This window comes from Hippocampus zosterae, chromosome 3, assembly GCF_025434085.1.
Source record: "Hippocampus zosterae strain Florida chromosome 3, ASM2543408v3, whole genome shotgun sequence".
In the NCBI taxonomy this organism is placed as follows: Eukaryota; Metazoa; Chordata; class Actinopteri; order Syngnathiformes; family Syngnathidae; genus Hippocampus; species Hippocampus zosterae.
Genome location: NC_067453.1, coordinates 27,994,183 through 28,007,176, shown reverse-complemented (window position 1 = coordinate 28,007,176; position 12,994 = coordinate 27,994,183). Strand labels below are relative to the sequence as shown.

General features: G+C 39.6%; 1 protein-coding gene across 12 annotated transcripts in view; it reads right to left on the bottom strand.

Annotated features, from left to right (window-relative positions):
• The window catches only part of ppfibp2b (PPFIA binding protein 2b), a 54,262-nt gene extending 41,574 nt beyond the window's left edge, over window positions 1–12,688 (bottom strand). For 11 of the 12 annotated variants that reach the window (XM_052062023.1, XM_052062028.1, XM_052062026.1 and 8 more), the window contains exons 1-3: window positions 12,453–12,606; window positions 4,976–5,076; window positions 3,883–4,091 (exon numbers count right to left, since the gene is read on the bottom strand). In XM_052062023.1, the coding sequence (XP_051917983.1) occupies window positions 3,883–4,091; window positions 4,976–5,057 (291 nt within the window). In that variant the 5' untranslated portion in view covers window positions 5,058–5,076; window positions 12,453–12,606. The other variant, XM_052062024.1, reaches the window with a different exon arrangement.
• Window positions 12,689–12,994: the final 306 nt, after the last annotated feature.

Genomic DNA, 12,994 nt, shown 5'->3' with positions numbered 1-12,994 from the left:
AAACGTGTTTTTATCTTATCTGTATGTCTTGGCATGCTACCGTATGCTTCAAGCTAACGTGTTAGAGTGCGCGCATGCATGCCGTATGTTTAAGCTGGCGTATGTTTTACCACTGTAAAACTGCGGCTATTCGTACGATGCGTCCTGTGTATGTGTAAAATACAGAAATGTCCCGCATTAATGAGACTGCGGCCATTAGTACGATGCGTCGAATAGTCGTGAAAATACGGTAGCTTGAAATAATTGGAGAGTCACTCTTTCGAAATAAAACAGGAATTGATCGGACAAACAATAATTTTGCTAAACTCCAATGCATTCAATTATGCACAGATTTTTCCCATTTACAGGCTCCTAACCCGCACAAGTAGTACGGGAACAGTCCATTGTAAATTCATACTCATTTGTGTTTAAACACAATGAGAAAACCAAAGACAATGGGGTAGGTAGGGTGTACAGTGGGAACCCTTTTGAGACAGCTACTGTTTTAAACAAAGCAGGATTTTAAAAGTTGCTGAACTCGATCCAAGTATCTTGAATATCCTGTCAAACCGGTTTCTATGAAGACAACAGCAGCCTCTGCAGGACAACACAAGACTGGAGCAGGCTTTAACCCCCCCCCCCCCCCCCAAAAAAAAAAACATGTTTCTATACCAGGAAAAACAAACGAAAGTTTATATGGAACCCCAAAAGAAGAGAAGGGGGACAAGAATTTAGCTTGTCTTTCATAATACTTATTGCCATAGTAAAAGTTTTTGAGGGAATTGTTGTGCCGAATATACATTGCAAACACTCAACTGATAATGAAGTGTCTCCTTTTGGTTTTTCATTTTCTTAGAATCTTTGGTATTCTTTTATCGGGTTTGCAAGATAATTTGGTTTGGAAACTAGCATTTTTGGTTAGGAATGCCCTGATCAAAAAATGGCCGATAATAATTGGTTTATATTCATGAAAACGTGCATGATCGGTGAGTACGATCAAAGCTCGAAAGTTCAATCGCTCACCCTGTGTATATTCTTGTTGTGATAAAGGAGTGACATATTTCTCCCTATGTGTTTTTTACTTGAAGAATTGCTGGTATGTATCCTATTAAAATAAGTACAGACATGATACTTGCTTTACATTGCACTCATTTTTTTACCAGCAATGCCAAGGACGTTGAAGAATTGACAATGTAATTATTTCAAACACACAACTTAAAATGAGTGGCAGTGCAGGTGTGTCACTTGAAACCTTGAAATGTATTTGTAGCATGAGCCCGCTTGCGGTTAGGAAGCCATCATCCACAAAATATTCCTGACCAGAGCAATATCCTAGTTCCAAAAGGGTTAGAAGTTTCTCCACCAACTGATTGTGTCCGTTTGTTCATCAACTCCTTTAAGACTGGCAGCTGTTGCAAAGTTCTAATTTAATTTTGTGGGTTGACGCCATGAGTTATTTTTTTTCCTGTGTTTAGTGGGCATGTAACAACTATGAAGTAGGCAAGTGCAAGTTGTATAATGGACAAATGGTAATTAGGACAAGTGGTATCCAAAATTGTTTGGTAGATGGATAAAATTTGAGGTGAAGAATAAATCCATCCATTTTCGATACCGCTTATCCTTATGTGGGTGAGCTGGAGCCTATCCGAGCTGAATAGTTCGAGACACATTTTTCATGTACAGTGATCCCTCGCCATTTCGCGGTTCATTTATCGCGGCTTCAGTGCATCGCGGATTTTTTCAAACATTCATTTTTTTTTTTTAAGTCCGCAAAAGGTCCGCGAGAAGCAGCGAAAGTCAGCAAAACAACAGCGAGTCACATAAAGCAACATATACTTCGCGAATTTTATCGCAAAGTGGTTTTGGTTCCCATTAACCGTGATAAACGAGGGATTACTGTATGTGAATTTAAGAAGTAAAACTGTTGATTACATTAAAAAGGAAAACAAGTGGTTGTTTGTGATAAAGTGAAACGCATTTCCTTAAAATATAGTTTATCTGACTACATGATTATTCTCCAGAATATTCAGTAGGGTATACTAAAATATTCAATACTTACAGCCCTAGATCAACTGTTTTATGTATTTTGATTGTTGAACAAAACCCTTGCTTCAGGTCCATGGGATTAACCTGCCAAAAATGTTCTCCTCAAAATTAATAAATTGCTCCTCAAATGAGGTTCCTGATTATGAAAACTGCTAATCAAAGAAAAAGGTTATTTTGAGCCATGCATTCATACAGTCACGACCTTTGGACAATTTAGTGTATGGTAGTCAATGAAACTAACATCCATGTTTTTTGGAATCCAGGAGGAAGCTGGAATACCCAAAGAAAACCCAGGCAAGCATGGGGAGAACATGCAACTCCACACAGAAAGACCAGAACCCGGATTTGAAACCTCAGAACTGGCGGATTTGCCATCCACTCTATTTCACAAATTAAATTGTGAAATAGAAAATATCAGTTTGAAAAGGGAAAAAACATATGCATGGTTCTGAAAATAAATAATAATAATAATAATAATAAAACATTTTATTTATAAGCGCCTTTCAAGACACCCAAGGACACTTTACAATAGGCTTTCTGTAACACAGCAGCCAAATTCCTCACCTCCCTCTGACCATCCACTTGACCCTGTGTAACCAGACTGCAACTGACTGACTTTGGACTGTGAAAACACTAAATGATTGATTACTAGATAATTCATGTGGTTTGTTCTTTGACTCAAGTTTTATTTGCAACTGCACTTTATCCCCACAAGTAAATATATACATATAAAAGTGCCCCAAAAAATGATAAAGCATAAATGAGATTAAATCAAAGTATAAAATAGCTTGAGGCTATTCACTTTTTAAAACCAGCTGACTCTCCATGGAAGAGATTAACTACTTATCTAAGTCATGCGGCATTGGACATGTTGCCTTTTCCCATGCGAAACCGAACAAAACTCTTATTCAAAGAGACATCCAGACAAGCTTGTAAACCAGATCTGTAAAAATGAATCAATATCATGGTTGTGGATGATCTGGGTGTATTTACTGTATAGGTGCTTTGTACAATAGCAGTTTTTGTCTTTAGGTCGCAACACACAATTCAACAACACAAGAGACTTAATTGACAGTACCTATTTTTCCTCATTACACAATTCATACATATTAAGGGTAGAAGAAATATTCGATTCTTAAAGGAGAAGTCAACCATAAAATTGTTTTTAGAATAACATGGCCATTTACACCCTCTAAACACGGTATTCAAATTGATTTTGAATTTCTTGAATATGAAATAGGCAGCAAATGTTTTTATCCATCTGAATGTCGGTCATTTTTTAAAATGTCCTTGCCATACAGCGCCTGCGGCCTCAGGTAACGACCAATCACGGCCCACCTGTTTTCTGAGTTTGGTCATGTGTCATGTGTCTAGTGTCTAGTCATAGTGACTCTCAATATTGTATTTGATCTGTATTTGATGTGGGCTGTGTTTCTTACTAGAAAAGGGCGTTTCGATAGAGGTAGTTATTTACTGATGTCTCTGAAACTAATTGATGAAATTGAAAATGCAAGCTAATATAATTTTCTTGATCAAAAAATAGTTTTTGAGCAAGAACTGGGCCATCCCGACCGAATGATCCATTTAAAAGGATAATAGGGCCACCGTGCTCGTTAGTATTGCTGTGGTAGTAACATTTAATATTTCAACTCTTCACTGTCATTTGTTTTGCTTTTTAAATCGTTCTCTTTTGTAAAGTGGGCTGTGTTTGTTTGTTTGTGTGTGTGTGTGGGGCGGTTGTTTTGATTGTTTTTAGAGGAAATGCTGTGGCCCTACCCTCTGCACTCCCATGCCTTGAAATAAGGAATAATGATGGTTGAAAAAGATGAGCCATTCAAGCACCCAATGTACACTCACATCTCCACTCTGGAGCCAGTCTTTGAGAGCCTCTGCCGTTTCGATGGGCAACTGTGCTCTGAGGCGCTCTCTGTCTTCCTGGTTAGGCTGAAGCTCCAAAGCAAGTTTGAGGTCTACAGCCAACTGAATGACCTGCAAAGGGCCGGAGCTGACGACAGAATCAAGGTCATGCATGCCATTAGTGAGTTCCAGCGCTGCTGCTTTAGAACCTGAAGGTGAATGTGGGAGACAACAAGAGGAGGAAAAAAATACTTTCATTACTGGGGTACAACTGAAATAAATTGCAAAGAGACTGGCCAGTAAGAGGTCTGTATAACTTCAAGTAGAGTTTAATCAGAGCAAAGCACTCAGAAGGCATTTGTAAAAAGCTTATTCCTGAACAACCTTGCATAAATTTACTGAAGAGTTTTTAATGAGAGTGTGAAAAGAAAAGATAATGCTCCATAGAACAAAAAAATGATTTATATATTTTTGGGCTAAAACATAATATTGGCCATTAATTAATAAAGGCAATTCATGAAATATTTTCACTTTTTTTTCAATATTGCTTTTATTTTATATTTTCATTTCCCTTTTTTTGGAGAGGATTTTTGCCTCATTTAACCCAAATCTTCATTTTGGGTTAAGACAAAGAAAAAGGGCAGCACGTTGACCTCACAATGCAGAGGTTCAGGGTTTGAAGAGTGCTACCAAGTCGACCACGAGTGATGCAGAGGGACAGAAAAAAAATAACGTATGCTACAGCTTGCGCAACCTATCAGGCTCATGCACACAATTTTTTTTAATTATCAATCATCGGAGGTTGGCTGCTTGAAAAGTAGATTTGGGGTTTAAAAAAAAAAAAAAAGTAAAATATTGGTGACGATAACTGCAGACGTCAAAGTAAACAACACATTTTACAGATTTGCAACTACATATAGCATTCAGGCATGTACTCATACTTTAATTGATTGTATTTACTTCAAAGTTAAACTGATAGACCATCTTGAGAATGAAGCTTTTTAGTCCCCATAAGTCATTTAAAAACTGGAACACGACATGACAACATTTTCACAAACCCTGAATTAAAGTTATTGCTAGGTAGCACCCATACCGGCAATGATGTCATCCATCTGCTCCAGAGCTGCCTCGAGCATGTGACTAGCCTCAGTTTCCATGGTAATGGTGGTTGGCATTAGACCTCAAGAAATGTATCTGCAGGGAAGACAACAGTGACAAAGTTATTTGTGAACATTGCTTTCTACAAGATGTTGGTACACAGTGATGAGGATGCTGTTTATTATATAAGAAAGGAAAATCCTGAAACTGAAAAAAAATAAATCACAGGAATGACCACACTTCAAATATCCACATTGGCGTCATCCATTTTCTATACCGCTTACCCTCGTTTGAGGTAAGGCCACTGGAAATGAGCTGTTTGTTTCCACACTTTCAATGCATCACTAACCACTTTAATGTGTTGAAAATAGCCTGAGAGCAAATCTATTATCTATGCTCTCAACGCCGGCTGAGAAGTGTAAACCGTCGATTGTTTCCTGACTCTGGAGACCCGTGCCGCTTAACTGTTACCTAGAATCAAAGTCCGGCTGTTTTTTCTTAAAACGAGTGAAAACGGGTTGGATACGTTTGAGTAGGCTTCTTTGGTTAAAAACTATCACTATAATGCTACTTTGCAGAAGGAAGCTTGTGAGACACTTAATTAGCAGATTAATATCTGGCTGATTCACAGTGTTTATCAAACCACCGTTTTATTTCATGCATCACTCATGGCTCAGAGACTTGCAAGACAATGTATAATACCAGCCTGACTGAGGCGGTGTTTGGGAACTCAAGAAAGATGTCACTTTTTGTTTCTCCTGAAAAATAGTCATCTTGCAGGTGCGAGAATTACGACCAACAATGACAATATTAACTTACAGTTCAGCAATCAATGGAACCTTATTAATTTAGGCCCATAACGCCCCGTTCACGCCTACGTCCATTTCAAAACACCTCGATTTATGTGCTTTTTCATTTACGCAAATCCACCCATCCAAACTTCTGACACATCCACCACACACAAAATGTTAATCAGCAACACTGCAATGAGGTGTGATTCATTAATAACAAAGACTAGCTGTAAATCATGGTACATTAACCTTTTCTAAGATTGGTGAATGCCATTAATACAGGGTGACCAAAAAAAAAAAACGGGCCCCAACTCTAATTAGGCCCCGTTTCTTAGCGTTTTGTCCGAATGAAATGAAACTTTGGCCATAACTAGCAGTTGTCACTGGGCTGTACCACCACACAACGGTTAACTTATACTACGGAATGTCCTTCCATACTTCTTTGTCATGTCCTTGTTTATGATGATACGAGTGCAGCGTGGTCTACCGGAAACAAATTCCTTGTGTGTTCCACATACTCGGCCAATAAAGATGATTCAGATTATGATCATGATTCTGGTATGTGTTCTACTTTTTTGATGGTTTAGCTGCTGCTTCTTCATTGGTTGCACTACTTCATCATTGAAGTCTGCTATGCGCTAACTCCAACATGCATAATGCCGGAATCAGGGTTCCATAGTGATTTTTTTTCCGTCAAATTTTTGAAGGCATTTTCTATTGAAATTGTTCTTGTATTATTGCCCATCTCTACATGAAAACGAATTCAATATCATTTCATTTATACACAGCATTGACAATATTTGAACAGCAATAGTTCTTCGTATTTTTACAGTGACTAATTGAGCCCAGAGCTCCTCATCCCCGACGCGGGTCGTTAACAATGAGCCACGGACACTCCAAAAATGATGAGGCGCAACCAATTTTAGTATATCAAAACTGGGCAACACGATCTAGACGGAGAACATTTCCATACGCATCTTTACAGATCAAGTTGCTGACACCCTTAGGGCCATTTAGAAGCCATAAATATGATTTTCAGTTGAGCTCAAAAGATATAAGAGAATGTAGAAATCTCAAATGTCAGAGGTGCTGTCTTGTTGATGTTAATTGGTGAAGAATCTGGTGTCTCCTGTTGGCTCAACTAGGCACAACCGCACACACAGTTGTATCGAGGGCCTGCGGCTTAGGTTTGGCCTCTAGCTGGTGACACTAATCCAAACAGGCTTCGTCAAATGAGGAGGAATCGCTCACACACATAACCTCCTTCTCGGTAGATTTGCCTATTTTGTGGTAATATTTAACAGTTGCTGGCCATCACATGAATAATGATTTTCCTGAAGCTCACAAATCGCACTTTTGTGAAGGTGCGGGTGAAACTGAAATTTCAAAGGTGATTTGTTCCCTTTTTGCAAATCACTGACATCTCTGTAGATGTTTGACAAGAGGCCACACATGGCTTACATGTTATACAACAAAGAGGAGAGGAGGTAGTTTTTATGGACTATCAGGTCTTGCACACAGTGAAAAAAATTAGGTATTTATTTTGATGTCATTATTGCGATAATTCGTCACACCACATGATCGTTTATGCCAAATAACATGAAGACCTCGTATTTAAAGTCGCTTTTAAGATATCATAAACTAATTTCACTCAAAAATTATACTTAACAGACTTTAATTCATAGTTCATAAGTGTTCACTGAACATTATTTTAAAAATTGAACACTTTCACAATTACTGTGCAATTAATTTTAACGTTTTGGGGGGAGGGAGTCCCCTCAAGGAATCCCCAGGGATGCCACTCAAGTCTACGTTTCCACGTTTAGGGCTGGTGCTTTTAGTGATTCAATTGCCATCACCCATGTCTCTAATTCCTCTACAAAGAGTTTGGGGAAGAGTCCGATGATGTAGCAGTTGTTTTGCTTTCATGTTTAATGGCAATGGAATAAATTGGGGATTTTTTTTTTTTTTTGCTGCTGTACATTGCAAATTTCTCCATCATGAGACAATAAAGGTTTTCTTATCTTACCTTCTTACTGCCTTGGTAGTGTGTTACTGTCACATAGCTGCGGTTAGCTTGACTTCTTCCTGACAGAGCACACATAAATAAGCAGGGACTTCAACCAGCTGATGCATATAAAGTCTAAACAAGAAGCACACGGGGTCATCAATCTGGACAAAGTTTATAATCACTGTAGAAATGGGAAAAATAAGGTAAATGGACATTAACGACAACATGTTACTAGATATTACTTTGTATATGTATGTTATAAGATAAGAATACCTTTATTAGTCTCGCAATGGAGAAATTCCCAATTCACAGCAGCAAAGTTAGAAAAGGAAGAAGTCGAAGAACAAAATATCGGAGCTGCTGGAAAGGCAGCTACTGTCGCAGCGCCATTTTGAAGTCAAAATAACAAAACACAACACATAAGGGGTGTTCACGCGGCACACATTTGCTCCGGCGCTGCACCGATGTATTTTGTTGCGATATATTTTGCACCGCAACAAATTGTGTGGAACGTTCACACGTACAAAGCCTGGAATAAAAATTAAAAGTACACATACACACAAACACTTTTGTGTGCGTTTACGTTTGAGATCAAACTTGCTAGAGTGAAAAGACCCCCCGTTGTGAAAAATTTCTGGCCGCAAACATGATTTTGTTGTAGAGGAGTTCTACTGTATTACACAGCTCATGAAAAACAGGATTGTCCTTAGCGTTCCAAGTGGGCCAAAGCACTTATAGTAACCCCTTCATGCACCCTGCAACCTAATAACATGATAAGCTGTCCACTGTAGTAACGGATGCCCCTGAAAGGGTTAAAAGTTCGGGAAACCACTTGGCAAATCTTCTTATTTTGATAAGATATAAGAATTTTAATAGGTGCTATATTGGTGGAGCCACAGCGTGCACGTCAGATGTTGCTCACAGTGATCGAAGGAATTCTCAGCGAGAATTGTGTGTATGATCAAAAACTTGAAAATTAGAGGGAATGTTGTTCATCACCGTCCCTACTGTGAAACATGATGGTGGCAACATCATGCTGTGGAGATACTTTTCTTTTGTAGAGGCAGGGGGGCTGATCAGAGTTGACGGGATGATGAATCAAGCTAAAGAACTGTGCAATTCTGCAAGAAAACCTTCTGGAGATTGCAAATTATTTGTTCAATCTGTGGAAAAGAGCGAATCAACAAAGGGTATTTATTCATGCTGTGTGAAAATGATATTCATGATAGTTGGAAAATGTGGATAAGTAGACGCCTGAGAAGGAACATGCCTGACTTGAGCTTCAATCTGCTGTGAAATGTCAGTCAAAATGCATATGATGCCCAACTGCACACAGAACAAATATCCAAAAATGTTCATGTCGATGCAGAACTTTAATATTTGCAGCACTTATAATTGACTATCAAGATAGCGGTCATTCTGCAGGATTCCACTTCCTTAACATGTCATTATGATGAAAGCGCTTTTTAGACACAACGTATTATGATGATCATCAAAATAAATAGAGAGGATGTGTTGCTCGCAGTTTACCCTGCAGAGTGCACCAAAAAGCTTTAGGTCTCAAACGTGCTGTAATAACAGCAGAGAGCTCGACCAAAGTACAGCGGAATCTCAAAATGTGAATGCCCTGGAGCTTCTACAGTTGGGAATTCAAGCTTTTCTTGAAAAACTAAAACAGAGGTCAAACAGGCTCACGTCCCCATATGGCGCGTCATAATATGCATTTAAAACATTGTGTTATAACACTGCCAATGTTACTTTTATGCTGGCACACTGGGACCATGAAACATATGATTTCCGTTTCCATTTTTTTTTGTGTTCTATTGGATTGCATTATTCACTGGGGCAAACACATAACTTGATGAACATAGTAATATGAATAATATGAACATAGTGGAGCGCAACCAGCATGCACATTGTGTCCCACGGTAGTCCAATATATAGTCAGAAAAATATAGTCACAAATGACTTGTTTTGACTGCATCGTTGTCCTGCTTGGTCTTTAAAAGGAACAAGCTGGAGTGGGTGATATCGGCGAATGCCTTTCATTTCTTGCACTTTTCTCCCGCTCCTTAATTTTTTCCTCATCCTTGCTTTGCCTCTTTTCACATTCCCTTCCCACTTTTCCCTATGCTGACAGGAGAGCAGATAACCACTAAGAAACTGCAGTCATTTCATATTTTCCCTTTTGCTCTCTCTCTCTCTTTCACTTTTTACCCTCCATCCCTACAGTAAACAGAGGATTATTTCTTGCAGATTAGCAGCATGACTGGCTTCATGGTTGCAACTCCCTTTTGCACCGTTCCTCTCTTTCTCATCCCTCTCGATCACACCTCTCTTTTTTTATCCTTTTTCAACAGCTCAGCTCACAACGGATGGCAGTCAATCTCTATAGCAGGGGTCTCAAACTCATTTTTGTCGTGGGCCACATTGAAGTGACCGTTATGACTGTGAAAAGCACTTTAAAAAAGTCAAGAATAATGGTTGATTCAACTTTTGTTGAGTTCTGTGGTCATCCGGGAGGGGCTCCGAGTCGAGCCGCTTCTCCTCCACATCGAGAGGAGCCAGATGAGGTGGCTTGGGCATCTGATTCGGATGCCTCCTGAACGCCTCCCTGGTGAGGTGTTCCGGGCATGTCCCACCGGGAGGAGACCCCGAGGAAGACCCAGGACACGCTGGAGAGACTATGTCACCCAGCTGGCCTGGGAACGCCTCGGGATCCCCCGGGGAGAGCTGGAAGAAGTAGCTAGGGAGAGGGAAGTCTGGGCTTCCCTGCTAAAGCTGTTGCCCCCGCGACCCGGCCCCGGATAAGCGGTAGAAGATGGATGGATGGATGGATGGATCAACTTTTGTTAAAGTTACTGTAATGAGGGATTTGGTAACAAGAAAATGCTTACAATATCCCTTTATTTATTACATATGAGAAGTTGAAATTTTGGTCCAGATTTTAGCAATCAAGGTAGAAGTTGACATGTTTGATTTGCTTTCTCGGGCCACATAAAATGACAAGGCGGGCCAGATTTGGCCGCCGGGCCTCGAGTTTGACACCTGTGCTCTATAGGGTTAACGCGCATTTATGTGATTAGCTGCAAAAGTTAAAATGACACACAAATCCTGTGACCCTATATAGCAACAGGGAAAAAGATGGCTGTAGGTATAACGATGATTTGATCAAAGGGAGAATCTCTGAATCCCCTAGTCCACTTTACATATCTGCATGGCATAAATGTGATATGCAAAAGACTACAGGTGACATATTGACGGGAAAAAATGTGAAAACATGTTTTGTAACTATTAAATGGTACGTTGAATTGAACTTGTAGGCTTTTATCTTGCATCCCCTGATGCCACCCCTTTCAGCAGCCGTAATCAATTCACTGTGCCAGTGATGCCTTTCAACTTGTTCGCTTTTAAATGGGTTTTGCGACAGAAGAGATGTCCTCTCAAGTCCCCTGTGTTGTGGTGTGTATGCAACTCCAGTATTAGATGCGGCAGATGCTTCAGCTGAGGGGAGCTGCTCATTAGTTTTGATCTGCACCACCCACTATTTCCCCCCAAAGCGTACGGGCTTTCTCTTCCATGTCAGAAACTGATGATGTGCAATTACACAGCATGTGTCAGAGCAACAACACATCATTTAGCATCACAAAGCTGACAGTGCATTGCGGAGCAAACTGGGATAGACATTTTCTGCAATTAAGTTTATATATAGTGTATGTGTGTGCGTGTGGGGTGGGGGGGTATATATGCAATGACTAAGTGGCATACAATACATAACAGTACATAAAAAGTGCACAATACAAGGCTTAGAAAGCTATGGCACTATCTAAAATAGGTGCCTAGGCTCAACAAAAGTTGGGAAACACTGTTCTATAGACTTGGCGTGAAATAATGTTCAATACGTAATTCAAATAGTGGCCTCCACTCTAAAAGATGGCCGTACCTCCAAATAATCACCACTTAAATAAATGTTCCAATTTTAACAGGTGCCTTTTTCCTAAACAAACATTTTATAAGAAAAAAAAGAGAAAAAAAGGTTGGTGCCACGAAGTGGTTATAACATAGCTATGTCAGACACCATGTGTCACAGTTGGAGCAGTGTCTTTGACAAGGCACCTGCAGAATAGAATTGGAATGTGTCGTGTAGTACTTGCTGAACTGTCCAACACTGACGCAAAAAGAATTAGGGAAGAGAAAAAAAAGCAGCATTTTAATGTCTCCCGAAAAAACAAGATACCTCCACCGCTTAAGGAGGAAGGCAAAATGTTGGACTGAAATTACTTAATGACTGGATTCATTATCATAACGTAGTGTACCAAAAAAATTGAACCAAGTCTCAGAGATCTACTCTAGAGTGGAGCCACCGAAAATAACAATAGGCCTAAGGTACAAACAGCTCACCAGTCAGTGCAATATTGGATGTCATAATTACTCCGTAAAACTGCCGTACCTATTAATGCAACATTGTCTTTGATTTTTGGGAACTATCGTTCCTTTTGGCAACACTGGTGATCCTTTCGGACCAGGCTTTAATGCGTTTTCAGAGTTCAGGTTTGTTACTATGCAAGACAGTTGCACTAGATAATTTTCATGGAATTCAACGTCAGCTATATTTTAAACAGACAGAATATAAGGCAAATGTCACGAATGTGTAGCTTTGTTTTACTTACATAGGCGTCACCTCTAGACGGTTGTCGAACTATAAATGCTTCAATGTATCCTTTTGAAGACCCTCCCCGATTAAATGAGAGCACGGGAAAACACAAACATTCCCAAAGTGACACAACAGGGTGTCGCACGCAAGGTTAATCGGTCGAAGAGAAAACTTGCCTGGCTTGTAGTCGCTCAACTATAGCGCAAACCCCATCAACTCCACCTGCCATGTGACAGCCACGATGCATTCAAGAGCACCTCGGAATTAATATCAACGTAGTACTGTACATTACTTCTTTTTAAATTAGGCTCCTTAAAATAAATGCCGCTCACAGCAGGATTACCATCAAACCTCTTAAAAATATGTTTTAACATTAGACACAATGTATTTTGATACATCAATACTGTTGCTTGTACAATGTTTCTCATTGTTAGACATACGTAATACGAATGTACGTGCGTGCTTGAAAATAGATGTGACAAATGTAATTTCCCAATGTTATCAAAAACTATGGAGGGTGACGAATGAAAGTGACAACTTTGTAGTTGTCACTTTCAT